Source organism: Mobula birostris, chromosome 13 (genome assembly GCF_030028105.1).
Source record: "Mobula birostris isolate sMobBir1 chromosome 13, sMobBir1.hap1, whole genome shotgun sequence".
NCBI classification, from domain to species: Eukaryota; Metazoa; Chordata; class Chondrichthyes; order Myliobatiformes; family Myliobatidae; genus Mobula; species Mobula birostris.
Genome location: NC_092382.1, coordinates 6,125,793 through 6,152,337, shown reverse-complemented (window position 1 = coordinate 6,152,337; position 26,545 = coordinate 6,125,793). Strand labels below are relative to the sequence as shown.

The 26,545-nt window shown below is 45.9% G+C and overlaps 2 protein-coding genes across 5 annotated transcripts in view; both read left to right on the top strand.

Annotated features, from left to right (window-relative positions):
• The window catches only part of LOC140208281 (uncharacterized), a 200,077-nt gene that overhangs the window by 170,984 nt on the left and 2,548 nt on the right, over positions 1 to 26,545 (top strand). The window lies entirely within an intron of this gene.
• Positions 116 to 14,323, top strand: LOC140208251 (uncharacterized). Of its 4 annotated transcripts, none has more exons than XM_072276798.1 (2): positions 116 to 228; positions 9,969 to 14,323. In XM_072276798.1, the coding sequence occupies exon 2, from the start codon at positions 10,376 to 10,378 to the stop codon at positions 13,439 to 13,441; it is 3,066 nt and encodes a 1,021-aa protein (XP_072132899.1). In that variant the 5' UTR covers positions 116 to 228; positions 9,969 to 10,375; the 3' UTR covers positions 13,442 to 14,323. The 4 variants fall into 4 exon arrangements, with proteins under 4 accessions (XP_072132899.1, XP_072132898.1, XP_072132897.1 ...); XM_072276797.1 differs by lacking the exon at positions 116 to 228 and adding an exon at positions 4,952 to 5,517; XM_072276796.1 differs by lacking the exon at positions 116 to 228 and adding an exon at positions 4,952 to 5,864.

The window sequence follows — 26,545 nt, the reverse complement described above, 5'->3', positions numbered from 1 at the left end:
GTTCCCATTGGTCCGAAGTGATGTCAATCATTGCTTCCAGCCAATAGCGGAGGTGGACCAACCGAGAGGGCGTTACCCCCGCTGACACCGTCTCCCGAACTTTCCGTCACGGCGGGACAACCGTCAAAGTAAATGTCCGCTTTCTGATTTATTTCCATTTCCCTCCGAGGGAAGTTGGGGCGTTTGTGAAGCGTCTCCTGCGGCCGGAGTCTGATGTGTCGCTGAGAGGTAGGAGGAGACCGCTCGGCCCGTCGGTTTGATGCCGGTTCCCCGGGGAGGGAGAGGATGAAGACGGGGAGAGAGGGGGCGGACAGGATGTTTGTCCCGGTGGGGACAGGAGGGGCTCATCTGTGGAAATGTCTGAGCCCACGGTGGTGGCGATTCACCACATTGGGGGGCAAACACCGGCAGACTGTTGCCCTGCGAGCGGGGCCAATGGTCCGGGCAAAGTGACAATTATTTGTGTTTTGTTGAGACTGTACCGGGAATATGGTGTAAAATCCCGCTCCCCACACTAACACGGGTCACACAGACCAAAGAACAAACTGCCGGAGGAACTCAGTGGGTCGGGCAGCATCTGTGGAGGGAAATGGACCGTCAACATTTCGGGCCGAGACCCTCCCTCTGGACTGAGAGTGGACGGGAAATAGTCCGAGAAAAGAGGTGAGGGGTGGGGATGGGGCAAGAGCTGGGGAGTGAGAGGTGGATCCAGGTGAGGGGGAGGTGGGAAGGTGGAAATAGTGACGGGGTGGGAGGTGAGTGGTTGGGGCAACACGGGGCTGCAGAAGATGGAAATTAATTCCATAGAGGATTAACAAAGAGATTAGAGAGTATTTGTTATAGAGAGTGCAATGAAGATTCACCAGACTGATCCCTGGAGTGGTGGGGTCATCGCATGAAGAAAGATCAAATGTGATAACCCTTTCATTTAGAGAATCGAGGACTGAGAGGTGAACACATTGAAATGCACAACATCATTACCGGTTGAATCAGGGATCCCAGTCTCTGAAAAAGGGGGTAGACTGTCCGGGACTGAGATGAGGGGAAATGTCTCCACTCCGAGGGTCGTGAATGTCTGTAAATCCCCACCACAGAGGCCGATGAAGACTCAGTGATCGTCCTCACATAAAACAGAGGCCAGCAGATGTGTGGAGACCGGAGGGATCGATGAAATGAGGATCGGGCAGAAACATGTGGCTGAGATGAGAGAGCTGCCACCATTCTGTTGATGGTTAGAGGGGCTGAATGGCCACCTCCTGCTGTTTCTCACTTGGTGTTTCAGTGTTCCTGTCCAGTGAGGCAGGAGGAATGTGAATAGAAATTAGAAACATAGAAAAACTACAGCAGAACATAGGCCCCTCAGCCACAATGCTGTGCTGAATATATCCTTACCTCAGAAATTACCTAGGGTTACCCATAGCCCCCTATTTTTCTAACTTCCATGTCCAGGAGTCTCTTGAAAGACCCTATCATATCCACCTCCACCACCGTCACTGGAAGCCCATTCCACACACTCATCACTCTCTGCGTAAAAAAACTTGCCCAGACATCTGCTCTGTACCTACACCCCAGTACCTTAAACCTGTGTCCTCTTGTGGCAAATATTTCAGCCCTGGGAAAAAGCCTCTGACTATCCACAAGATCAATGCCTCTCATCATCTTATACACCTCTATCAGGTCACCGCTCATCCTCCGTCACCCCAAGGAGAAAAGGCCATGTTCACTCAACCTATTCTCATAAGGCATGCTCCCCAATCCAGGCAACATCCTTGTAAATCTCTTCTGCACTCTTTCTATGGTTTCCACGTCCTTCCTGTAGTGATGCGAACAGAACTGAGCACCGTACTCCAAGTGGGGTTGACCAGGGTCCTATTTAGCTGTAACACTACCTCTCAGCTCCTAAACTCAATCCGAGGGTTGATTAAGGCCAATGCACCGTACGCCTTCTTAACCACAGAGTCAACCTGTGTAGCAGCTTTGAGTGACTTATGGACTCGGACCACAAGATGCCTCTGATCCTCCACACTGCCAAGAGTCTTACCATTAATACTATATTCTGCCATCATATTTGACCTACCAAAGTGAACCACCTCACATTTGTCTGTGTTGAATTCCATCTTCTACTTCTCAGCCCAGTTTTGCATCCTATCAATGTCTGCTGTAACCTCTGACAGCCCTCCACACTATCCACAACACCTCCAACCTTTGTGTCATCAGCAAATTTACTAACCCATCTGTCCACTTCCTCATCCAGATCACTTATAAAAATCACGAAGAGTAGGGGTCCCAGAACAGATCCTTGAGGCACACCACTGGTCACCGACCTCCATGCAGAATATGACCTGTCTACAACCACTCTTTGCCTTCTGTGGGCAAGCCAGCTCTTGATCCACAAAGCAATCTCCCCTTGGATCCCAGGCCTCCTTACTTTCTCAATAAGCCTTGCATGGTGTACCTTATCAAATCCAACGTTCTTCTGATGTTAGCCTTAAACTAGACTGGTGTTTAATATTGTGGATCTGTCAAAGATAAATCAGTTCTGTTTCAAATCTCATGTCACAGATACTTACTGTCTCTACCACACTCACTCTGTACACTAGAGAGGCCACTCAATCCGTCTGCTCCCTGCCCATGTTTCTGTTCCATATCAGTATTTTACAGTCTAGCCCTGTTGTTCACTTCACCTCTCACTCTCCCCATGATGACAGGTTGCAACTCGTCACTACTCTGCAGGAGAAGAGATTTCCCTTGAACTTCATAGAATCAGAAATCTAGAGCAGATTACAGGCCCCTCGGCTCACAATGTTGTGCCAATCATGTAACCTGCTCCAGAAACTGCCTGGAATTTCCCGACCGCATTGCCCTCTATTTTCCTAAGCTCCATATACCTGTCTATTGGTAATCATTTTCCAATGTCTATAGATTCAGGATCAGTTCCTGTGGATTGGAGGGTAGCTAATGTTATCCCACTTTTGAAGAAAGGAGGGAGAGAGAAAACAGGCAATTATAGACCAGTTAGTCTGACAACAGTGGTGGGGAAGATGCTGGAATCAAGTATAAAAGATGTAATAGCAGCACATTTGGATAGCAGCGGCAGGATAGGTCCCAGTCAGCATGGATTTACGATGGGGAAATCATGCTTGACTAATCTTCTGGAATTTTTTGAGAACATAACTATGAAAATGGATATGGGAAAGCCAGTGGATGTAGTGTACCTGGACTTTCAGAAAGCCTTTGATAAAGTCCCACATAGGAGGTTAGTGTGCAAAATTAGAGCAAATGGTATTGAGGGTAGGGTACTGACATGGATAGAAAATTGTTTGGTAGACAAGAAACAAACAGTAGGGATTAATGGCAGAATGGCAGGCGATGACCAGTGGGGTACCGCACGGTTCAGTGCTGGGACCACAGCTGTTTACAATATATATTAATGATTTGGATGAAGGGATTAAAAGTAACATCACCAAGTTTTCTGATGACACAAAGCTGGGTGGCAGTCTGAAATGTGAGCAGGACGTTATGAGAATGCAGGGTGACTTGGACAGGTTGGGTGAGTGGGCGGATGCATGGCGGGTGCAGTTTAATGTGAATAAATGTGAGGTTATCCACTTTGGTGGAAAGAACAGGAAGGCAGATTACTATCTAAATGGCGTCAAGTTAGGAAAAGGGGAAGTACAAGATCTAGGTGTTCTTGTACATCAGTCACTGAAAGCAAGCATGCAGGTACAGCAGGCAGTGAAGCAAGCTAATGGCATGCTGGCCTTCATAACAAGAGGAATTGAGTATAAGAGCAAAGAGGTCCTTCTGCAGTTGTACAGGGCCCTGGTGAGACCACACCTGGAGTACTGTGTGCAATTTTGGTCTCCAAATTTGAGGAAGGACATTCATGCTATTGAGGGAGTGCAGCGTAGGTTCACAAGATTAATTCCCGGGATGGCAGGACTGTCATATGTTGAAAGATTGGAGCGATTGGGCTTGTATACTCTGGAATTTAAAGGGATGAGAGGGGATCTTATTGAAACATAAGATTATTAAGGGATTGGACACGCTGGAGGCAGGAAGCATGTTCCCGCTGATGGGTGAGTCCAGAACCAGAGGCCACAGTTTAAGAATAAGGGGTAGGCCATTTAGAACGGAGTTGAGGAAAAACATTTTTACCCAGAGAGTGGTGGATATATGGAATGCTCTGCCCCAGAAGGCTGTGGAGGCCAAGTCTCTGGATGCTCTCAAGAAAGAGATGGATAGAGTTCTTAAAGATAGTGGAATCAAAGGTTATGGTGAGAAGGCAGGAACTGGATACTGATTGTGGATGATCAGCCATGATCACAGTGAATGGTGGCTCTGACTCAAAGGGCTGAATGGCCTACTCCTGCACCTATTGTCGATTGTCTAAGAGTGTCTTAAAAGACCCTATTGTATCCACGTCTACCAATGTGTCTGGCTGTGCATTCCACACACCCACCACTCTTTGACATCTCCTGTGTGCCTGCTTCCAAGCACCTTAAAACTATGCCCCTCGTGTTAGGCATTTCAGCCCTGGGAAAAAGCCTCTGGCTATCCACACGACCAATATCTCTCATCATCTTATACACCTGCATGAATTCCCTGCATGATTTTCTCCAGGCTGAATAAGACGATGAGCTCCCTGTGTATTTGAAGTTCTTCAGTGCTGTGAAATAATTTAGCTAAACTCCGTCTTCGCTGCTCTTTTCAATGTTTTTGGTCACTTTCACTAATTTCAAAGGACTGTGCCTCAGACAGCTGGGTTGTTGCAATGCGCCTCTGAAGTCTGACAGCAGACTAGCAAATGAATCTTCAATGGAGCAGATTCAGAAACCAATGAGATGCCGGCCTGAGTCAGGGCTTTGAGGCTCCAGAGAGAGGTGGGGTCTAGAGTTTATGGGGAGGAGGAGGAATCTGACCAGCAGGATGTGCCTACAAATGAAAGATCAGAAATATTTGGAAACTTATTGATTGAAAAAAAAAGTTGGTTAATTTCTGCAAAATACTGGAATAAATCAGTAGATCAGGCAACGAATGTGGAGAGGAATAAATAGACAACGTTTCTGCCGAGCCCCTTCAGCATGCCGACGCTGTGTACTCCTCTGCTTAGTTGCTGCCTGAACTGCAAAGTTCCTCCAGCATCTTGGGTGTGAGTGCGTCTCTGTATTTCCAGCAACTGCAGAATCTCTTGTATTTTATATCTATATTGTAAGAGGGTTGTACTTTGGCATTAGATACACGTTGATATTGAGTATATTGTTTATGGGAGCCGCTTTCTGCGTTAGAACAGTTGCTGACTTTTCCATACACACAAAAGAAAATTAGGTATGGACATGGAACCTGTGCTTGCAGGAACTTTTAATGGCGCCGGGATTACCCATAAATTCCTGCGTTAATCATTTCGCCTTCGCCGTCGCCGAAGCACCGATCGAATGCGCAGGCGTGAGGGTGCTGACGTTGCCGAATATCACGCATGCGCACAGTACACGGTGGGCCTGAGAAGACCTGCAGCAGGTAGGAGCGAGTCTCCGGGTGTCAGGGAGATTGTTGGGGAGGGGATTCAACACCGACTGAGGGATAATTGTTGTGACTTCCGGGACAGTCCTGCTCTCTTCCCTCTCTCTCAGCCCCACCATCCGTACACGGGCCCCGGGGAGCTTCCGGCTGATGAGGGAATGGGAACCGATGGGTCTCTCAGACAGAGCTGAGCTCCAGCTGTCTAAATGCAAGGATCGGGAACTCGGAGAAAGGGAACAAAATCTTTTACATCAGCTGTTGTGAAAATCACCTTTGTTCTGCCTCCAATCACTAAAAAGAGAAAATCTGCAGAGAGGACACAGTTTTAAGGTGCTTGGAAGCAGGTACGAAGGAGATGTCAGGGGTGTTGTGTTCTTTATACGTACCGTGGGTTACTAATAACAAACCATATTCTGCAGAACTGAACTTGTATTTAACAGCAGCAAAACCATGTCTTACACTGTCATGCTTCTCGATCATTCTTCATTTCTGCTCATGCTGGGAACTCTGTCCAGTCACGTCCTGACACGTGACATCACCACAAGGGGTAAGTTTTTTACACAGAGTGGTGAGTGCGTGGAATGGGCTGCCGGCGACTGTGATGAAGCCGGATACATTATGGTCTTTTAAGAGGCTCCTAGAAAAATACAGGGCTATGGGGAACTCTAGGGAATTTCTAAAGTAAGTAATGTTCAGCACAGCATTGTGGGCCGAAGGGCCTGTATTGTGCTGTATAAATGGGGAAGTCACTTACCCATGACCTCTGGTTGTCGTCCCACTCAACATCAGTGGAAAAAGCTGCTTGCATTTACCCTATCTATACCCTCATATGTTTGCTTACTTCCAACAAAGCCTTTTTTAGCTGGATAAGATGATGAGGGGCATTGATCGTGTGGATAGCCAGAGGCTTTTCCCAGGGCTGAAATAGCTAACGTGAGAGATGTAGTTTTAAGCCGCTTGGAAATAGGTACCAAGGGGATGTCAGGGGTAAGTTTTTTTACACAGAGAGTGGTGGGTGTGTGGAATGCACTGCCAGCAGTGGTGGTCGAGGCAGATACAATAGGGTCTTTTAACAGCCTCTTAGATAGGTACATGGAGCTTAGAAACATAGAGGTCCATGTGCTAGGGAAATTCTAGGCAGTTTCTAGAGTAAATTTCATGGTTGGCACAACATTGTGGGCTGAATGGCCTGGAATATGCTGTAGATTTCCATGTTCTATGTTGAACAGCGAAATAACTTTGGCTATCCTACAATCCTCTGATAACTCTCCCTTCACTAAGGATGAATTAATTATCTCTGCTGGGGCCCGACGATTTCTGCACTTGCCTCCCATGGGGACTGAGGGAGCACCTTGTCATGCCCCGGAGATTTATCCACCCTCTTCTTTAATCTGTGCGGGTCCATGATTTTAATGCCGCTTTTCCACACTCTCATTGACACTGTGTCCATCTGAGTAAATAGGGATGAAAAGAATATTTAAGATCTCCCCCGTTTGCTTTGGTTCCACACATGGATTGCCATTCCGGTCTTCCAGAGGACCAACTTTGTGCCTTGCAATCCTTTTGCTTTTAATCTATCTCCAGAATCCCTGAGGATTATCCTTCATCTTTTCTGTGAGGGCAATCTCATGCCTTCATTTAGCCGTCCTGATTTATTTCTTATGTGTTCTCTTGCATTTCTTCTAATCCACAAGAACCTACCTGCCCATCCCTGTTCTGCAACTCCATTTTGTGCTTCACCAGGGTCTCGATATCTCTTGAAAACCAAGGTTCCATACAGTTTCTATCCTCACCTTTTATTCTGAGAAGCACATACCCGCTTTGTACTTTCAAAATTTCGCTTTGAAGGCCTCAATTTACCAAGCACACCTTTGCCATAAAGCAGCCTGTCCCAGGCCACAGTTGCCAGATCCTAGTGTCATAATTCCGGGGGTTGATCCATGCCCTGAACACATCTGCCTTTCCTATGCTACTGCTTGTATCGATATATACAGGGCTCAGCATATTCACTGCACCATGCTCAACGTCTTTCATTCCTGACTTTGTCTGAGGTCTGAACAACAAATGTTGCCGCAAACCCTGCACTATCTGTTCTGTTATTCAGGCTCCCATTCCCCCTGCAACTTTAGTTTAAACCCCCCCCCCCCAACCCCACCCCACACCATGCAGTTCTATCACCCCTTTGGCTTTCATCTCCCAGATCAATAAAAAGGAGGTGCATACCAGGTACAGGCAGATCGGAACAAATGGGTAATTATGAAATACAGGGAATTCAAGTGAACACTTATGAAAGACAAAGAAGGCATGAGGTTGCCCCAGCAGACAAGGTCAAGGAGAATCCTCATGGATTCTGCAGATATGTTGAGTGTGAAAAGATTGCAAGGGAAAAAATTAATCCTCTGCAAGATCAGAATGGTAATCCATATGAGGAGACAAAATAGATGTGGGAGATATTTTTTGCTCAGGAGATGAACGCAGAGTCTATAGAAGAGAGGCAAAGCAGCATTAAATTCCTCGACCCTGTACAGGTTACAGAGGTGGAATATGAGAGGTGGATCAAGAAGGTTCAGTCACTCAGCATTCCAGATGAGATAGTAAATTGGATGAGACACTGTCTTTGGGAGAAGCCGCTGTGTGGTAGCAGATGGTTGCCTCTCTGACTGGAGGCCTGTGACTAGTGGTGTGCCACAGGGATCAGTGCTGGATCTGTTGTTGTTTGTCATCTATATCAGTAATTTGGATGATAGTGTGGTTAACTGGATCAGCAAATTTGTAGCTGACAGCAAGATTGGTGGTGTAGTGAACAATGAGGAAGACTATCATGGCTGCTGTGCGATCTGGACCAACTGGGAAAATGGTTTGAGAAATGGAAAATGGAATTTAATGCAGACAAGTGTGAGGTGTTGCACTTTGGTATGACCTACCAAGGGAGTTCTTTCACCGTGACTGGTAGAGCACTGAGGAGTGTTGTAGAAGAAAGGGATGTGGGAATACAAGTCCTCAATTCACTGATGTTGGGGGAGTCCAGAACCAGAGGCCACAATTTGAGAATAAGGGGTAGGTCATTTCGAATGGAGTTGAGGAAAAACTTTTTCACCCAGAGAGTTGTGAATCTGTGGAATGCTCTGCCTCAGAAGGCAGTGGAGGAAAATTCTCTGAATGCTTTTAAGAAGGAGTTGGAGAGATCTCTTAATGATAGCAGAGTCAAGGGATATGGGGAGAAGGCAGGAACCGGGTACTGATTGTGGATGAACAGCCATGATCACAGTAAATGGCAGTACCAGCTCGAAGGGCCAAATGGCCTACTCCTGCACCTATTGTCTATTGAAAATGGTGTCATAGATGTGATGGAAAGAAGGATTTTGGCCCATTGTCCTTCATGAACCAAAGTACTGACAACAATAGATAGACATTATATTGACTTGTGGAAGACATTGGTGAGGTCTAATTTGGAGTATTGTGTGCAGTTTTGGTCACCTACCTACATGAAGGTTGTAAAAGAGGTTGAAAGAGTTCAGAGAAAATTCACAAGGATGTTGCCAGGTCTGGAGGACTTCGGTTATTAGGAAAGATTGAACAAGTCCGGACTTTATTCCTTGGAACATAAAAGATTGAGGGGAGATTTGATGGAGGTATACCACTATTATGAGGGGTATAGATAGGGTAAATGCAAGCTGGCTTTTACCACTGAGATGGGGTGGGACGACAATCAGAGGCCATGGGTTAAGGGTAAAAGGTGAAACGTTAAGGAGAACATGAGGGGAAACTTCTTCACACAGATGGTCATCCGGGTGTGGAATGAGCAGCCAGCACAAGTGGTGCATGCGAGCTCAATTTCAACATTTAAGAGGTTTGTTTGGTACCTGGATGGTAGGGGTATGGGAGTGGGCAGATTAAATAGTTCAGCACAAACCAGATGGCCCAAAGGGCCTGTTTCTGTATTGTAATTTTCGATGACTGTGACAAGAACCTGAAATAATACAAAAATTCCCTCTAAGTTCTTTTAACAGTTGTGCAGACCAACCATTCATCTCAGCAGGAATTTTGTATATGGTGTTAAATCTGTGGCACTTTAAAGTTAATAATGCATAAAAGAAAATCCCAGATGCATGACAAGAAAGACAATTTGCCTGATACTGTTTCAGTGACTGTGGGCCCAGGCACCCATGCTGCTCAGCAGGAACAGGGAATAATACAAATGGAGAGAGGCAAACTGAGCCAGGTCACAGATTGGAGATGGCAGAAATGCCCCATTCTTATAGAGACAGGAAGAGCATCAAGGAATTGATGGCCATTCCAGATACCAGCACTGTGCCCAGTCAGAAGATGATTTCTCTCTCCAACTTGGGTTGAACCTCATTGCAACCAGATCAAACCTTGAGAACTCAAGTAATCTCATCTGAAATTTGGTCCTAACCCAATGATGGATTTTGTAAATCTTTTTACAGGTTAAAAACGAGATGGAATTTAGCTCCTAGGATCTCAAACCCGGTACGCCAGTTTTGCTGTCTCTGTCCAGATGTTTGAAAAGTGGAGCAAGGATTTCAATCAACCATCCTTCCAGCTCAGACTGTGGGGAGGGATTCACTTGGTCATCTGACTGACTAGCATGCCCGTCATTTTGCACAGGGGAAAGGCCGTTCACCTGCTCAGACAGTGGGAGTGGATTCACTTGGTTATCTCAATTGAAGGTACATCAGCAAGTTCACACTGGACAAGGCCATTCATCTGATCTGTGTGTGAGAAGGGATTCAGTCGGTTATCCCACCTGTGGACACACCAGGCAATTCACAATGGGCAGAGGCTGGTCATCTGCTGAACTTGTGGGGAAGGATTCACTCGGTCATCTGACCTAATGGCTCACCAGCGAGTTCACACCGGGGAGAAGCCATTCACCTGCTCAGTCTGTGGGAAGAGATTCACTCAGTCATCCAACCTACTGGCACATCAGCGAGTTCACACTGGGGAGAAGCCGTTCGCCTGCTCAGTCTGTGGGAAGAGATTCACTAATTCATCCACCCTACAGAGACATCAGCGAGTTCACACTGGCGAGAAGCCAATGACCTGCTCAGTCTGTGGGAAGAGATTCGCTGATCAATCCACCCTACAGAAACATCAGCGAGTTCACACTGGGGAGAAGCCGTTCACCTGCTCAGAATGTGGGAAGAGATTCACTGAGTCATCCAGCGTACAGAGACATCAGCGAGTCCACACTGGGGAGAAGCCATTCACCTGCTCAGTCTGTGGGAAGAGATTCACTGAGTCATCCAACCTACAGAGTCATCAGCGGGTTCACACTGGGGAGAAGCCGTTCACCTGCTCAGTCTGTGGGAAGAGATTCACTAATTCATCCACCCTACAGAGTCATCAGCGAGTTCACACTGGCGAGAAGCCATTCACCTGCTCAGTCTGTGGGAAGAGATTCACTGATAAATCCACCCTACAGAAACATCAGCGAGTTCACACTGGGGAGAAGCCGTTCACATGCTCAGAATGTGGGAAGAGATTCACTGAGTCATCCAGCCTACAGAGACATCAGCGAGTCCACACCGGGGAGAAGCCGTTCACCTGCTCAGTCTGTGGGAAGAGATTCACTAATTCATCCAGCCTACAGAATCATCAGCGAATTCACACTGGGGAGAAGCCGTTCACCTGCTCAGAATGTGGGAAGAGATTCACTCAGTCATCCAACCTGCAGAGTCATCAGCGAGTTCACACTGGGGAGAAGCCGTTCACCTGCTCAGTCTGTAGGAAGGGATTCACTAATTCATCCAGCCTACAGATTCATCAGCGAGTTCACACTGGGGAGAAGCCATTCACCTGCTCAGAATGTGGGAAGAGATTCACTCAGTCATCCAGCCTACAGAGTCATCAGCGAGTTCACACTGGGGAGAAGCCGTTCACCTGCTTAGAATGTGGGAAAGGGTTCAGTCAGTCATCCAAACTGCTGGCACACCAGTCAGTTCACAGTGGGGAGTGGCCGTTCACCTGCTCAGACTGTGGGAAGGGATTCACTTGCTCATCTAAGCTAATGGCTCACCAGCGAGTTCACACTGGAGAGATGCTGTTCACCTGCTCAGTCTCTGAGAAGAGATTCACTGAGTCATCCAACCCAGTGGCACATCAGCGAGGTCACACTGGGGAGAAGCCGTTCACCTGCTCGGTCTGTGGGAAGAGATTCACTCAGTCATCCAACCTACAGATTCATCAGCGAGTTCACACTGGGGAGAAGCCATTCACCAGCTCAGAATGTGAGAAAGGATTCACTCAGTCATCCAACCTACTGGCACATCAGCGAGTTCACACTGGGGAGAAGCTGTGCACCTGCTCAGTCTGTGGGAAGAGATTCGCTGATCAATCCAGCCTACAGAGACATCAGCGAGTCCACACTGGGGAGAAGCCATTCACCTGCTCAGTCTGTGGGAAGAGATTCACTGAGTCATCCAACCTACACAGTCATCAGCGAGTTCACACTGGGGAGAAGCCATTCACCTGCTCAGTCTGTGGGAAGAGATTCACTAATTCATCCACCCTACAGAGACATCAGCGAGTTCACACTGGCGAAAAGCCCTTCACCTGCTCAGTCTGTGGGAAGAGATTCGCTGATCAATCCACCCTGCAGAAACATCAGCGAGTTCACACTGGGGAGAAGCCGTTCACCTGCTCAGTCTGTGGGAAGAGATTCGCTGATCAATCCAGCCTACAGAGACATCAGCGAGTCCACACTGGGGAGAAGCCATTCACCTGCTCAGTCTGTGGGAAGAGATTCACTCGGTTATCCAACCTACAGAGTCATCAGCGAGTTCACACTGGGGAGAAGCCGTTCACCTGCTCAGAATGTGGGAAGGGATTCACTCAGTTATCCAGCCTACAGAGTCATCAGCGAGTTCACACTGGGGAGAAGCCGTTCACCTGCTCAGTCTGTGGGAAGAGATTCACTAATTCATCCAGCCGACAGAATCATCAGCGAGTTCACACTGGGGAGAAGCCATTCACCTGCTCAGAATGTGGGAAGAGATTCACTCAGTCATCCAGCCTACAGAGTCATCAGCGAGTTCACACTGGGGAGAAGCCTTTCACCTGCTTAGAATGTGGGAAAGGATTCAGTCAGTCATCCAGACTGCTGGCACACCAGTCAGTTCACAGTGGGGAGTGGCCATTCACCTGCTCAGACTGTGGGAAGGGATTCACTTGCTCGTCTGAGCTAATGGCTCACCAGCGAGTTCACACTGGAGAGATGCTGTTCACCTGCTCAGTCTCTGAGAAGAGATTCACTGAGTCATCCAACCTAGTGGCACACCAGCAAGGTCACACTGGGGAGAAGCCGTTCACCTGCTCAGTCTGTGGGAAGAGATTCACTCAGTCATCCACCCTACAGAATCATCAGCGAGTTCACACTGGGGAGAGGCCGTTCACCTGCTCAGTCTGTGGGAAGAGATTCACTCACTCATCCACCCTACAGAATCATCAGCGAGTTCACACTGGGGAGAAGCCATTCACCTGCTTAGCCTGTGGGAAAAGATTCACTCAGTCATCCACCCTACAGAAACATCAGCGAGTTCACACTGGGGAGAGGCCGTTCACCTGCTCAGTCTGTGGGAAGAGATTCACTCACTCATCCACCCTACAGAATCATCAGCGAGTTCACACTGGGGAGAAGCCATTCACCTGCTTAGCCTGTGGGAAAAGATTCACTCAGTCATCCACCCTACAGAAACATCAGCGAGTTCACACTGGGGAGAAGCCGTTTACCTGCTCAGTCTGTGGGAAAAGATTCACTCAGTCATCCAACCTACACAGTCATCAGCGAGTTCACACTGGGGAGAAGCCGTTCACCTGCTCAGAATGTGGGAAAGGATTCACTCAGCCATCCCTCCTACTGGCACACCAGTCAGTTCACAATGGGGAACGGCCATTGTGATGAATCCCTAGATTTCATTTGCTGTGGACTGTCATCTTGAGAGAGAGAGAGAGAGATTAAGAATGGAAATCAGTCTGACTTGCATCTTGTTCACATCACTCACAGCTTGTTTAGTTTTAACCGAGGACACAGACACTCAGAGTCAGACAGAGATGAAGGAGGAAAAATGGAAGGTTCAAAACAAGAGAACTACTGGCCAAGGGTCACTGTTTCGAACTTTCCTATGCCCCCAAGGGTGGGTTAATTATTGATTCAGCATACGTTGAATGTGTGGTTGTCACCTCGTTTGATCCATAGGAGTGGATCTATTTTGGGGTATCCTGTGAAGACCACTTATGTGTTAACCCTTGCCTGGGTGTGGTGTGGAAATTCACTTGAAGACGATACCTCTTGTGACAAGTACCTTCTGGTGATAATTTGTATGTGGATTTGGAATGACGACGGATAAAATCTACAGTGACTGTTCTCTCGTTTTACCACCATGTATGCTGTGGAATTCAACGTTATTGACTTCTCTCCACACTTACCCTGGATTACAAATACCTCTCTCTCCTCAACTATTCTATGGTTGAACTGGACTTTCATAGTTTACCATCTCAAGACTCCAAACCTTGTTTCCCCTGAGCTCAGTAGTTTGGGAGTTATATTTACCCACATATATACATATAACACTGTTAACTTTTGTTTATCTTGCTTAAGTTACTATATTGTTAGTAGGTACTAATAAAGATAGTGGATTTAACATCAAAAACAGACTCTAGGTGTAGTCTATTGCTACTGACTCATTTCTAAAGTGTTACAGGGTCAAAATTTGGGCCTGCATCCGATATAGGAAAAGATTTGGAGGCGTATTGATCAGTTATCGGTTTCATTGTAGAAATCCCTTTTGATTTATTTGTGTCTGGAAAATCAGCAGCAATGGATGTTGATAGATGTCTGGAAGCGCCAACCTCTGAGGCGTTAGAGGACACCAGAAGGATTGAGTTGCTGAGTATTGCTAAAAGGTTAAAACTTGTGAAGGTGAAATCGACAATGAGGAGGTCACAGATGCAGAGGAAAATAGCTGAGTATTATGTATCTGAGGGTGTGTTTAAAATGCAGGAGTTGGAGGTGTTTCCTGAAAGTAAACCTAGTGAGCTAGAGCTCCCGCACAAGTTAGAAAAAATAAAGATAGAGGCTGTGGAAAGGCAGAGGCAGGTTCAGACTAAAGACGCAGAAAAACAGAGAGGAAGCAGAAAGACAGAGGCTGTTCGAGCTGGAAAAGATAGAGAGATTGCAGCAAAGGGGTCTAGCGTTAGACTCTGGTGATAAGTTTGAGGCCAGTCGGGAAGTTAAATTGGTGCCTCCATTTGACGAGGCAGAGGTTGATAAATACTTACAGCATTTTGAGAAGTTTGCTCAGGGTTTAAAATGGCCAAAAGAGGGTTGGCCTATTCTCTTACAAAGTGTAATTAAGGGGAAGGCTCAGCAAGCCTATTCTGCTTTGACAGTTGATGAAGCAGCTGATTATGACATGGTGAAACAGGCTGTGCTCAAAGCTTATGAGTTTGTCCTAGAAGCATACAGGCAAAAGTTTAGAAATTTGAGGAAATCTGTGAACCGGACTTATATGGAATTTGCTTATGAGAAGTTTGTGTGTTTTGACCGCTGGTGCACATATAAAAATGTAAATGATGATTTTAACAGCTTGAAAGAGTTGGTTTTAATTGAAGAATTCAAAATGTGTGTCCCTGATGACATAAAGATGTATTTAAATGAAAAGGATGCTGCCACTTTGCAGGAGTCTGCTAGATTAGCAGTTAAGTTTGCTTTAACTCATAACATTAAGTTCACCCAGAATAAGAGCTTCCAAAAGAGTAGCAGGGATAACCAGGGTAAACCAGAAATTAAAGCTGGGACTAGTGACAAGACTAAGGATGAAGGGAAGCAGTTGAAGGAGAAATATTCTGGTCTGCCTTGTTACTATTGTAATAAAGCTGGTCATATGGTGGCTAATTATTCTGTCCTGAAGAAGAAAAAGGAAAAGGAGACAGTCCCACATGCCTGTGATCAGTATGTTGAAGCACCTATAAACCGACAGGGTTCTGAACATTCTGCTGAGGCTCAGTTAAGGACTGAGAGGTCTGACTGAGTTAAGTAGGGATTCCATCATTTTATGTCAGATGGGTTTGTATTAGTAACGGAAGGGTCAACCCCGGTACCAGTGAAAATTCTTCGAGATACTGGGGCTTCTCAGTCACTTATATCAGACAGCATTCTAAAGTTTGGTGATGAGACTAACATAGGTGAGGTAAATCTTATTAAAGGCATTGGGGGCAGCATTGTTTCCGTGCCATTGCGCAAGGTCACTTTACAGTCAGGGTTGGTTTTGGGACCTGTTAAGATCGGATTATGCTCCAGTTTACCAGTGGAAGATGTTACTTTGCTGTCAGGGAATGACCTGGCAGATGGTAATGTTGTTCCTGCAGTGCAGTTGACAACTAAGCCAACCACTGACGACCCACAGATGGATTTTAACATTTATCGCAGTAACTCGAAGTATGGCTAAAAAGTATGCCAATGCAGACAGTTCTGTGCAGCATGATTCTGATACCCCTGATAGCCAAAATCAGGTTGACCAGGATTCAGGTTATGATGACTTGTCAGGGACCTTTCAGCCTTCATTGTTTCAACAGGATTCAGGTAGTAAGTCTGATGAGAAAGATTTATCCCTGTCTAGGAAGGAGTTTATAGCAGAACAGAACCGAGACCCTGAGATTGAAGCTTTATAAGAAACATTTCTCTCAGATGATGAGATTAAGAAAATGTCAGTAGGGTATTATCTCAAGGATGGAGTGTTAATGAGGAAGTGGAGGCCACCTGCTATACCTGCGAGTGAGGAATGGACAATTATTCACCAAGTTGTAGTTCCTAAAGTTTATAGGACTGAAATTTTAACTTTGGCCCACACTATGCCCTTAGGTGGCCATTTTGGAGAGAATAAAACTGTAAACAGGATTATGAGAGAATTTTTCTGGCCTAATTTGAGGAAAGATGTTGTGACCTTTTGCAGATCCTGTCACACTTGTCAAGTTGTGGGTAAACCTAATCAGGTCACCCCAGTGACCCCACTCCGGCCTATACCTGCATTCGAAGAACCCTGTTCCAAATTTATAGTGGATTGTGTTGGCCCATTCCCAAAGACTAATCAGTATTTACTAACTATTATGTGTACTGCATCCAGATTCCCAGAGGCAATACCTCTCAGAAATATTAAAGCTAAAACTGTGACAAAGGCTCTTAACAAGTTTTTTACTTTATTTGGTTTGCATGAAGAAATCCAGTCTGATCAAGGAAGTAATTTTACAAATGGATTATTCCAGCAGGTAGTTTATGAACTGGGAGCTAAGCAAATTACATCGTCTGCGTACCATCCGGAATCACAAGGGGCTTTAGAAAGATTTCATTCTACCGTCAAAACAATGATTAAGACATACTGTGTTGAAAATGGAAAAAAATGGGATGAAGGAATACATTTGCTTTTGTTCACCGTAAAGGCTGATTTATACTTGTGCATTCGGGATACGCCGTATCCTACACCATAGGCCTGATTTAATTTTTGTGTAGCCCTACGCCGCAGCAAGCATGCGTAGTTGTGTCTGCATCGCTCTGCACTTCACCACCAAAACGCAAGTTGGCGGTGGGGTTTCTCTGACACTGTTGAGCTTCATCATGAGAGACATGGACGAGTAAATGCATTTCAAATATTTTTGGATGTCGGCAGGTAGATTTGACGATTTGGTTCATTGTCTCCAACCATTTATTTTGCATCAGTGTACAGACATGGTGGAGAAAAGCAACCGGAAATGCAATGCTACCAAGCGAACCAATCACAGTTGTTGCGGTCTGCATCGCCGCGACGCGTGAGTTACTTTTTTGAAGAGGTGCACGTTACCCTGCGGCGTAGGGTACATAGTGCCTATGGTGTACACTTGACGCACAAGTATAAATCAGGCTTAAGAGAGTTGGTACAGGAATCACTGGGCTTTAGCCCATTTGAACTTGTATTTGGTCATAGAGTGAGGGGACCTTTGACCTTGTTAAAGGAACAGTGGATTGATGGGGATGTATATGTTAACTTGTTAGACTATGTTTTGAAGTTCAAAAATAAACTCTACCAGGCCTGTAGTCTAGCGAGACAAAACTTAAAGATTTCTCAAAACAAAGTGAAGTGTTGGTTTGTTAAGCGGACCAAAACAAAAGAAAATACTAGGTGGGGGATAATGTGCTTGCCTTATCTCCAATGTTGATGATTCTACTTCAAGTGAAATTCAATGGACTGTATGAAATAGTCTCTCAAATTAATGATGTGAATTATGTTATTAAAACACACGACTGACGTAAACTAACACAGGTGGTACACATCAATATGATAAAGCCTTATTCTGCCAAGCAGGCACCATCGGTGAGTGTTGTCAAACATATAAATCTGACAGCCCTGAGAATGAAACAATTGACTCGTCTGAGACTTTTCACAAGCCAAACATGGTCCCAGTTAGGCTAATGAACTCGGTTGTTCTCAAAAACGTGGACAACAAGTTGGCTCATCTGCAGCCAAAGCAACAACAACAGCTGAAGGAATTAATTCTGAGGTTTAAAGTTTTATTTCCCAATGTTCCCAAGCAAACCACGGTTGCAGTACATGACGTATATATGGGTCAAGCCAAACCGATTAAACAACACCCATATCGCATGAATATAGAAAAGTGTAAATTGGCTGAGCAAGAAATTGAATATATGCTGAAAGTGGTATTATTAGGCGTTCAACATCAGATTGGAGCTCACCCTGCGTTATTGTGCCCAAACTTGATGGTAGTGTTAGATTTTGCACTAATTATAGGAAGGTAAATGCAGTAACAAAAACAGATGCCTATCCTATCCCTAGGGTGGATGATTGCATTGATAAGGTTGGAAAAGGTAATTTCTTACAAAGATTGATCTGTTGAAAGGGTATTGGTGTGTTCCATTGACGGACTGAGGTAGAGAAATTTCTGCATTTGTGACACCTTCTGGGTTGTATGAATATAATGTTTCGCCATTTGGAATGAAATATGCTCCAGGAACATTCCAGAGAATGATTGATTCTGCAGTTCAAGAGTTAGGACACACAGATGCCTATATTGATGACTTAGTCACAGGGAGTGACACTTGGGAAGAGCTGTAGTAGAAGAGCTGTTTGACAGGCTTTCCAGGGCCAACCTTACAGTTGACTTAGCTAAGAGTGAATTTGGCCATGCCACTGTGATCTGTCTTGGCTGTGTTGTAGGTCAAGGCAAGTTGGCTCCTGTGCAGGCAAAATCCAGGCAATTTCTGAAGTTCCTATTCCGACTGTGTGATGAAGGCCCGTCACTGATTACAGATATCTCATGGCACACTCAGTAAAACACTCAAAGGGTCATCCACGCACATTATTCCCTCTGTTATTGTGGTGAGTGCACGCGTCACAATAAATCAACAGTCACAATTTTACACTCATCCCCAGCAGTAATAGGTATGAAAAAAAGAAACACACTATGTCACAGTTTTATTATCTCAGGTGAATTTATTCATATTCATCTTTCCAATAAGTGTTTTGCCGAAGTGTCATGATAATCTGACGTCTCTCTCCTCCACAGTCACTGGGTCTGAAACAGAGCTGCTGCATAGAGCTGTCTTATATAGAGGCAGCAGCAACCTGCACAGGTGTGCCGATGGTGGAGGATACCATCTTTACCTGGGACAAGGGTTATGTTACCTAATTACTCATCTTGTGGTAAAGTTTTGGGGTTTATACAAGTTATTTAACCGGGAAATGGTGAATCCTGTGATGAAGTATATGTGTTTATTGTGAGAACTGGTGGTAGAGTTTTAGATTGTGTGAAATGGAAGATAATTGAGTTAATTAGCTTTTGGTTAGTCTAGGGAGATTGGCTTAGCAGTTATAAGCCTCAGGTTACCAAGGCTTTGGGTCGTTTTTTTTTCTGTTTAGTCTGAGGGTGGCTGTTAACCGGACAGGTGACAATTGCAAGCTGTGTGTGTGTGTGTGTGTGTGTGTGTGTGTGTGTGTGTATTTATATATATATATATATAATATAGTATTTTTTTTTTTAAATTCTTGTTTTCATGTGGACATCCAAGTTTTTGTTTTTCCACTCTTTTTGTAAATAAAAGCACCTCAATCTATTTTTGCCACTCAAGCCATCTTGTTATTTTTCTTAGACAGTTGACCCACAGTTTTTGTGACAGACTGGTAAGAAGGCTCTTGAAAGGTTTCTGGGAATGGTTGGATATTATCGTAAGTTCTGGAAGAACTTTGCTGATATCGCTCTTCCTCTGGCTAATCTCCTGAAGAAGGGTGAAAAGTCTGTTTGGACCGAGCCTTGTCAGGAAGCATTTGATCAATTGAAAGTTATTATTTGGGATTAGGCCAATCAATATAGTGTCGTCAGCAAATTTAATTAACAGATTGGAGCTGTGGGTGGCGACACAAGTCATGGGTGCACAGAGAGTAAAGGAGGGGGCCAAGGATTCAAGCCTGTGGGGCATGTGTGCTGAGGGTCAAAGAGACAGAGGTGAGGGATCCCTCTCTTACCACCTGCCAGCCATCTGACAGGAAGTCCAGGATCCAGCTACACAAGGCAGGGTGAAGGCCGAGGTCTCTGAGCTTCTTCTCGATACTTCACAACTTCGTATGGCTAAAGCTCTGCCCATGACTGCAAGGAACTGCAGAGAACTTTGGTCTCATCTGGAAACATCATAGAAACAAGCCTCCCCTCTATGGACTCTTCCTACACTTCCCCTGCCTCGGGAAAGCAGGCCTTGTACTCAAAGATGCCCACAACTTTGGACATTATTGCTGCAAACCCAAACCTCCATCGGGGAAGAGATGCAAAAGTCTTAAAGCGCGTACCACCAGGTTCATGGACAGCTTCCTGTCTGCAGTTGTCAGCCAAATTAATGGTCTCCAGTCCAATAGAATGGACTCGACCTCACAATGTAACTCGACGTGACCCTGCCCCATATGTCTATCTGCACTGCACTTTCTCTGCAGCTGTAGCTCAGTACATGATAAGTCCCCATTTTAATTGTGTGGAAATATTAGACAGACTGAGCTTCTGCTTTGGAACCACAGAGGAAAAGTTAACTGAACTGATGAACACCAATAAATAGAAAAGGCTTCAATCTCGCATTACGATCTGCGGTAACTGGGATCAGGTGACCGGTGGTGGGTCTCCCAGACCAATTATCAGAATCAGGTTTAATAGCACTGGCTGATCTTATGTAATTTGTTGTCTCTACAGCAGCAACAGAATTTAATTCATAACAATAGATTTTTACCTTTGATTTAAAATAAGAATATACATATTAAATAGTTAAATTATATAAGTAACACAAAATAAAATTAAAATGTAATACTGTAAACTACTTTAATTGTGTGGAACTATTTGACTGACTGGGTTGTTGCTTTGGAAATTCTGGAGTGAAGCTGAACTAAACTGTACACATTTATGAAAAGCTCAGATAAATACAAAAGGCTAAGTTCTCATATGAATGGGTCAGACACCCAGAAACATTGGCTGCCCTTCAGCAGGTAAAAACAGTGGAATGAGGCCTAGTCCCAGGCCTCGGCCCAGTGGTTATGGTCTGAGGCCTGGGACAAGGTGAGAGTAAGCATTCGGCACGGACTAGAAGGGCCGAGATGGCCTGTTTCTGTGCTGTAATTGTTATGTGGTTATATGGAAACATGCTGAAAATATTGCAGAATAAAACATTGTCCACCCACAACGAGAGGACATGACAGATCCGGATCTCACTGCCTTGTCTGAACGGGCGAAAGATGAAGTTACACGTACACTCCAGCAGTGACCGGCAGATGCTGCAGATCTGTGGGAAAACGTGAACAGGAAACGGGATCATGTGCTGGTGGAGGGTCTCCCACCTGAACCGGTGACTCTGCTGCTCTTCGCCCCTCACATGCTGCCAGACCCATCCGCCACATTTCCCACATTATTCCATATTTACTCCAGATACATTTTTACTTCGTCCCTCCAAATCGTCCCTGTCCCTTTCCCTCCACCCCAAGGTCACAGAGTCACGGGCTCGATTCCCATCCCGGTCCAACACACAATTCAGACCCAAACCGGAAATGTGCAGGTTTCATTTAAATCCGTCCATGTTTGTAAACACTCAATTCTATTCACATTCCTCCAACTTCACTGGACAGGAACACTGAAACATCAAGTGAGAAACAGCAGGAGGTGGCCATTCAGCTCCTCGAAGATGATGGCTGCTCTCCCATCTCAGCCACATGTTTCTGCCCGATCCTCATTTCCTTGATACTTTAGGTCTCCACACATCTGCCGGCCTCTGTTTTATGTGAGGACGATCACTGAGTCTTCACCACCCTCTGTGGTGGGGATTTACAGACATTCACCACCCTCGGAGTGGAGACATTTCCCCTCATCTCAGTCCCAGACAGTCCATCCCCTTTTTCAGAAACTGGGATCCCTGGTTCAGCCTGTAATGATGTTGTGCATTTCAATGTGTTCACCTCTCAGTCCTCGATTCTATAAATGAAAGGGTTATCACATTTGATCTTTCTTCATATGATGACCCACTACTCCAGGGATCAGTCTGGTGAATCTTCATTGCACTCTCTATAACAAATACTCTCTAACCTCTTTGTTAATCCTCTATGGATTTAATTTCCATCTTCTGCAGCCCCGTGTTGCCCCAACCACTCACCTCCCACCCCCGTCACTATTTCCACCTTCCCACCTCCCCCTCACCTGGATCCACCTCTCACTCCCCAGCTCTTGCCCCATCCCCACCCCTCACCTCTTTTCTCGGACTATTTCCCGTCCACTCTCAGTCCAGAGGGAGGGTCTCGGCCCGAAATGTTGACGGTCCATTTCCCTCCACAGATGCTGCCCGACCCACTGAGTTCCTCCGGCAGTTTGTTCTTTGGTCTGTGTGACCCGTGTTAGTGTGGGGAGCGGGATTTTACACCATATTCCCGGTACAGTCTCAACAAAACACAAATAATTGTCACTTTGCCCGGACCATCGGCCCCGCTCGCAGGGCAACAGTCTGCCGGTGTTTGCCCCCCAATGTGGTGAATCGCCACCACCGTGGGCTCAGACATTTCCACAGATGAGCCCCTCCTGTCCCCACCGGGACAAACATCCTGTCCGCCCCCTCTCTCCCCGTCTTCATCCTCTCCCTCCCCGGGGAACCGGCATCAAACCGACGGGCCGAGCGGTCTCCTCCTACCTCTCAGCGACACATCAGACTCCGGCCGCAGGAGACGCTTCACAAACGCCCCAACTTCCCTCGGAGGGAAATGGAAATAAATCAGAAAGCGGACATTTACTTTGACGGTTGTCCCGCCGTGACGGGAAGTTCGGGAGACGGAGTCATCGGGGGTAACGCCCTCTCGGCTGGTCCGCCTCCGCTATTGGTTGGAAGCAGTGATTGACATTGCTTCGCACCAATGGGAATAGCGCAGCGCGTGACTCCCCTGTTGACAGCGGTGGGGGAGGGGCTGGTCACGTGATCAGTAGCCCAGCCGTTAAACCGACCAAGCTCGAGCTCACCAGCGCGCGGGGCACAAAAGGCCCCGGATGATCGGTTGAGGTGAGAAGGGATCTCCGGGTTGGGGGTCTCACCGGGCGGCGTTTCCAACACCGACTTCGGGTAGTTGCTGTGACTCCGGACTCCGTGACCCGCAATCCCGGGACAGTCCTGCTCTCTTCCCTCTCTCTCAGCCCCACCATCCGTACACGGGCCCCGGGGAGCTTCCGGCTGATGAGGGAATGGGAACCGATGGGTTTCTCAGACAGAGCTGAGCTCCAGCTGTCTAAATGCAAGGATCGGGAACTCGGAGAAAGGGAACAAAATCTTTTACATCAGCTGTTGTGAAAATCACCTTTGTTCTGCCTCCAGTCACAAACAAGAGAAAATCTGCAGATGCTGGAAATCCGAGCAACACACACAAATTGCTGGAGGAACTCAGCATTAGTACTCTTTTCCATAGATGCTGCCTGGCCTGCTGAGTTCCCCCAGCATTTTGTGTCTGTTGCTTGTTCCACCCCCTCTTGTTCTGGACTTTTCTACCCGTGAGAACATGTTTTGTCCCACTCTCTCTGGGTACATAATGATATCAAACACCTTTGCCCTGGGCAACAAGTAGCTTTCACATCACAAATGTGCCAGACTCCAATGAGACAGACTACTGCCCTTCCCTTCATATTCATTGGCATTGCCATCACTGAGTTCACCACCGTCAGTCACCTGGGGGAGGGTTCAGGGGAAATATTTATGTACAATACAGAAACTGGTGTTACCTGTGTGTATTGTGGTGATGCAAAAGTTGCTGGAGAATTTGCAAGTGGGAAGAAGTGGAGTGATATTTGGAAATCTGACTTTTAGGCGTCATTTAGCAAGCAAATGACACATGGACTGTGTGCAAAAGCTCTGGCAAGAAAATCCATCATTACCTGTTACAGGCCTGCAACTTAGGTTGTGTGAGAGTGTAGATGAACTTAAACAAACCCAGAGGAGATCAAAGTTCTTATAGACAGTGATTTGATAGCTGTTAAAATGAATACCTCTCTATATAAAATTCACTGTGCACATGTGGGAAAATTGCATAATACAAGCTTTATGTGCACACTGGTCATTGCAAATTTGAGGGGAGATTGGTGGGAAGGTGGGGAGAGCTCCGGTGTCCCTGATGCCATGACGTACAAGATGTGCATCCAGCTGCAGCTTGTAACCCTGCAGTTTAAGGAGTTGGAACTTGAAATGGATGAATTCTGGATCATCCAGGAGTTGGAGGGGGTGATAGATATGACATGAAGAGAGGTGAGTTACACCCAAGGTGCAGGATGCAGGAAACTGGGTGAGAGTCAGGAAGGGGAATGAGGTTAAATAGCCATTGCAGAGTACTCTTGTGGCCATCCCCCACAACAACAGGTGGACCACTTTAGAAACTGTTGAGATTACCTGGCAGAGAAAAGTCAAAGGGGTGATAGGGGATTTGTTAGTGAGGGGAACAGAACAAGAGGGGACTAATATCCCAGTGGTAAGGCTCGCTAGTGCTAGTGTGGGGAGAGGGGGGGTGTGGTTAAAATAAGTTGTAGGGGAAATGGGAGCCAGAATGACAGAACAGATAGTGGAGAGGGTGAATTGAATTGAATTGACTTTATTACATACGTCCTTCATATACATGAGGAGTAGAAATCTTTACATCTCCATCTAAATGTTAAAAGTGCAATTCACAGTAATTTATAACAGATAGTTTATACATAGGACAGTCGATATAACATAGTTTACAATTGTATCAGCATGAATTAATCAGTCTGATGGCCTGGTAGAAGATGATGTCCCGGAGCCTGTTGGTCCCTTTGCTGTGGTACCGTTTCCTGGATGGGAGCAGCAGGAACAGTTTGTGGTTGTGGTGAATTGGGTCCCCAATATCCTTTGGGCCCCTTTTACACACCTGTCTCTGTAAATGTCCTGAATAGTGGGAAGTTCACATCTACAGATGTGCTGGGCTGTCTGCACCACTCTCTGCAGGTTCCCATACCAGGCAGTGATGCAGCCAGTCAGGATGCTCTCAATTGTGTGTCCCTGTAGAAAGACCTTTGGATTTTGGGCCCCATCCCCAACTTCTTCAACTATCTGCGGTGAAAGAAGTGCTGCTGTGCTCTTTTCACAACACAGCCGGTATGTACAGACCATGTACATGAAAGATGGCAAATGGAGTTTAATGCTGGTGAGTGTGAGATGCTACATTTTGGTAGGATAATCAAAATAGGACATACATGGTAAATGGTAGGGCATTGAAGAATGCAGTAGAACAGAGGGATCTGGGAGTAATGGTGCATCATTCCCTGAAGGTGGAATCTCATGTGGATAGGGTGGTGAAGAAAGCTTTTGGTGTGCTGGCCTTCATAAATCAGAGCATTGAGTATAGGAGCTGGAATGTAATGTTAAAATTGTACAAGGCATTGGTAAGGCCAAATTTGGAGTATTGTGTACAGTTCTGGTCACCGAATAATCGGAAAGATGTCAACAAAATAGAGAGAATACAGAGATTTACTAGAATGTTACCTGGGTTTCAGCACCTTAGTTACAGAGAAAGGTTGAACAAGTTGGGTCTTTATTTTTTTGGGGCGTAGAAGGTTGAGGGGAGTCTTGACAGAGGTATTTAAAATTATGAGGGGGATAGATAGAGTTGACGTGTATAGGCTTTTTCCATTGAGAGTAGGTGAGATTCAAACAAGAGGACATGAGTTGAGAGTTAGGGGGCAGAAGTTTAGGGGTAACATGAGGGGAGTGGTAGAGTGTGGTAGCTGTGTGGAATGAGCTTCCAGCAGAAGTGGTAGAGGCAGGCTCGATATTGTCATTTAAAGTAAAATTGGATAGCTGTATGGACAGGAAAGGAATGGAGGGTTATGGGCTGAGTGCAGGTTGGTGGGACTAGGTGAGAGTAAGCATTCAGCATGGACTAGAAGGGCCGAGATGGCCTGTTTCCATGCTGTAATTGTTATATGGTTATATGTGAGATCCTCGGTGATGTTTATGCCGAGGAACTTAAAGCTGTTCACCGTCTTAACCCCAGATCCATTGATGTCAATAGGGATTAGCCTGTCTCCATTCCTCCTGTCGTCCATAATCAGCTCCTTTGTTTTTGTGACAATGAGGGAGAGTTTGTTTTCTTGACATCAGTCAGATGTTGTTCAGACCTCAGACAGAGTCAGCAATCAAATGGTTGAGCATGGTGCGATGATGTGCTGAGCTGTGTATATCACAATGCAAGAAGCATCGTAGGAAAGCCAGATGAGCTCAGGACAGGGAATTATGAAGTTGTATCCATTGTGGGGACTTGGTTGCATCCAACAGTTTGAGGGATTTAGAGGAATAAATTTGTAGAGAGATTGCACCATGCCAAGATGCAAAGGTTGTTCCAGTAAGTGATTTTAACTTTCCATATATTGACTGGGACTCCCATACAGCAAAAGGACTAGATGGAGTAGAGTTTGTCAAATGTGCCCTTAATCTGTAATTTGAATTCCTGAC

Coding starts and splice junctions, on each gene's coding strand:
- LOC140208251 (XM_072276798.1), top strand. CDS start 10,376: ATGGCTCACCAGCGAGTTCACACCGGGGAGAAGCCATTCACCTGCTCA.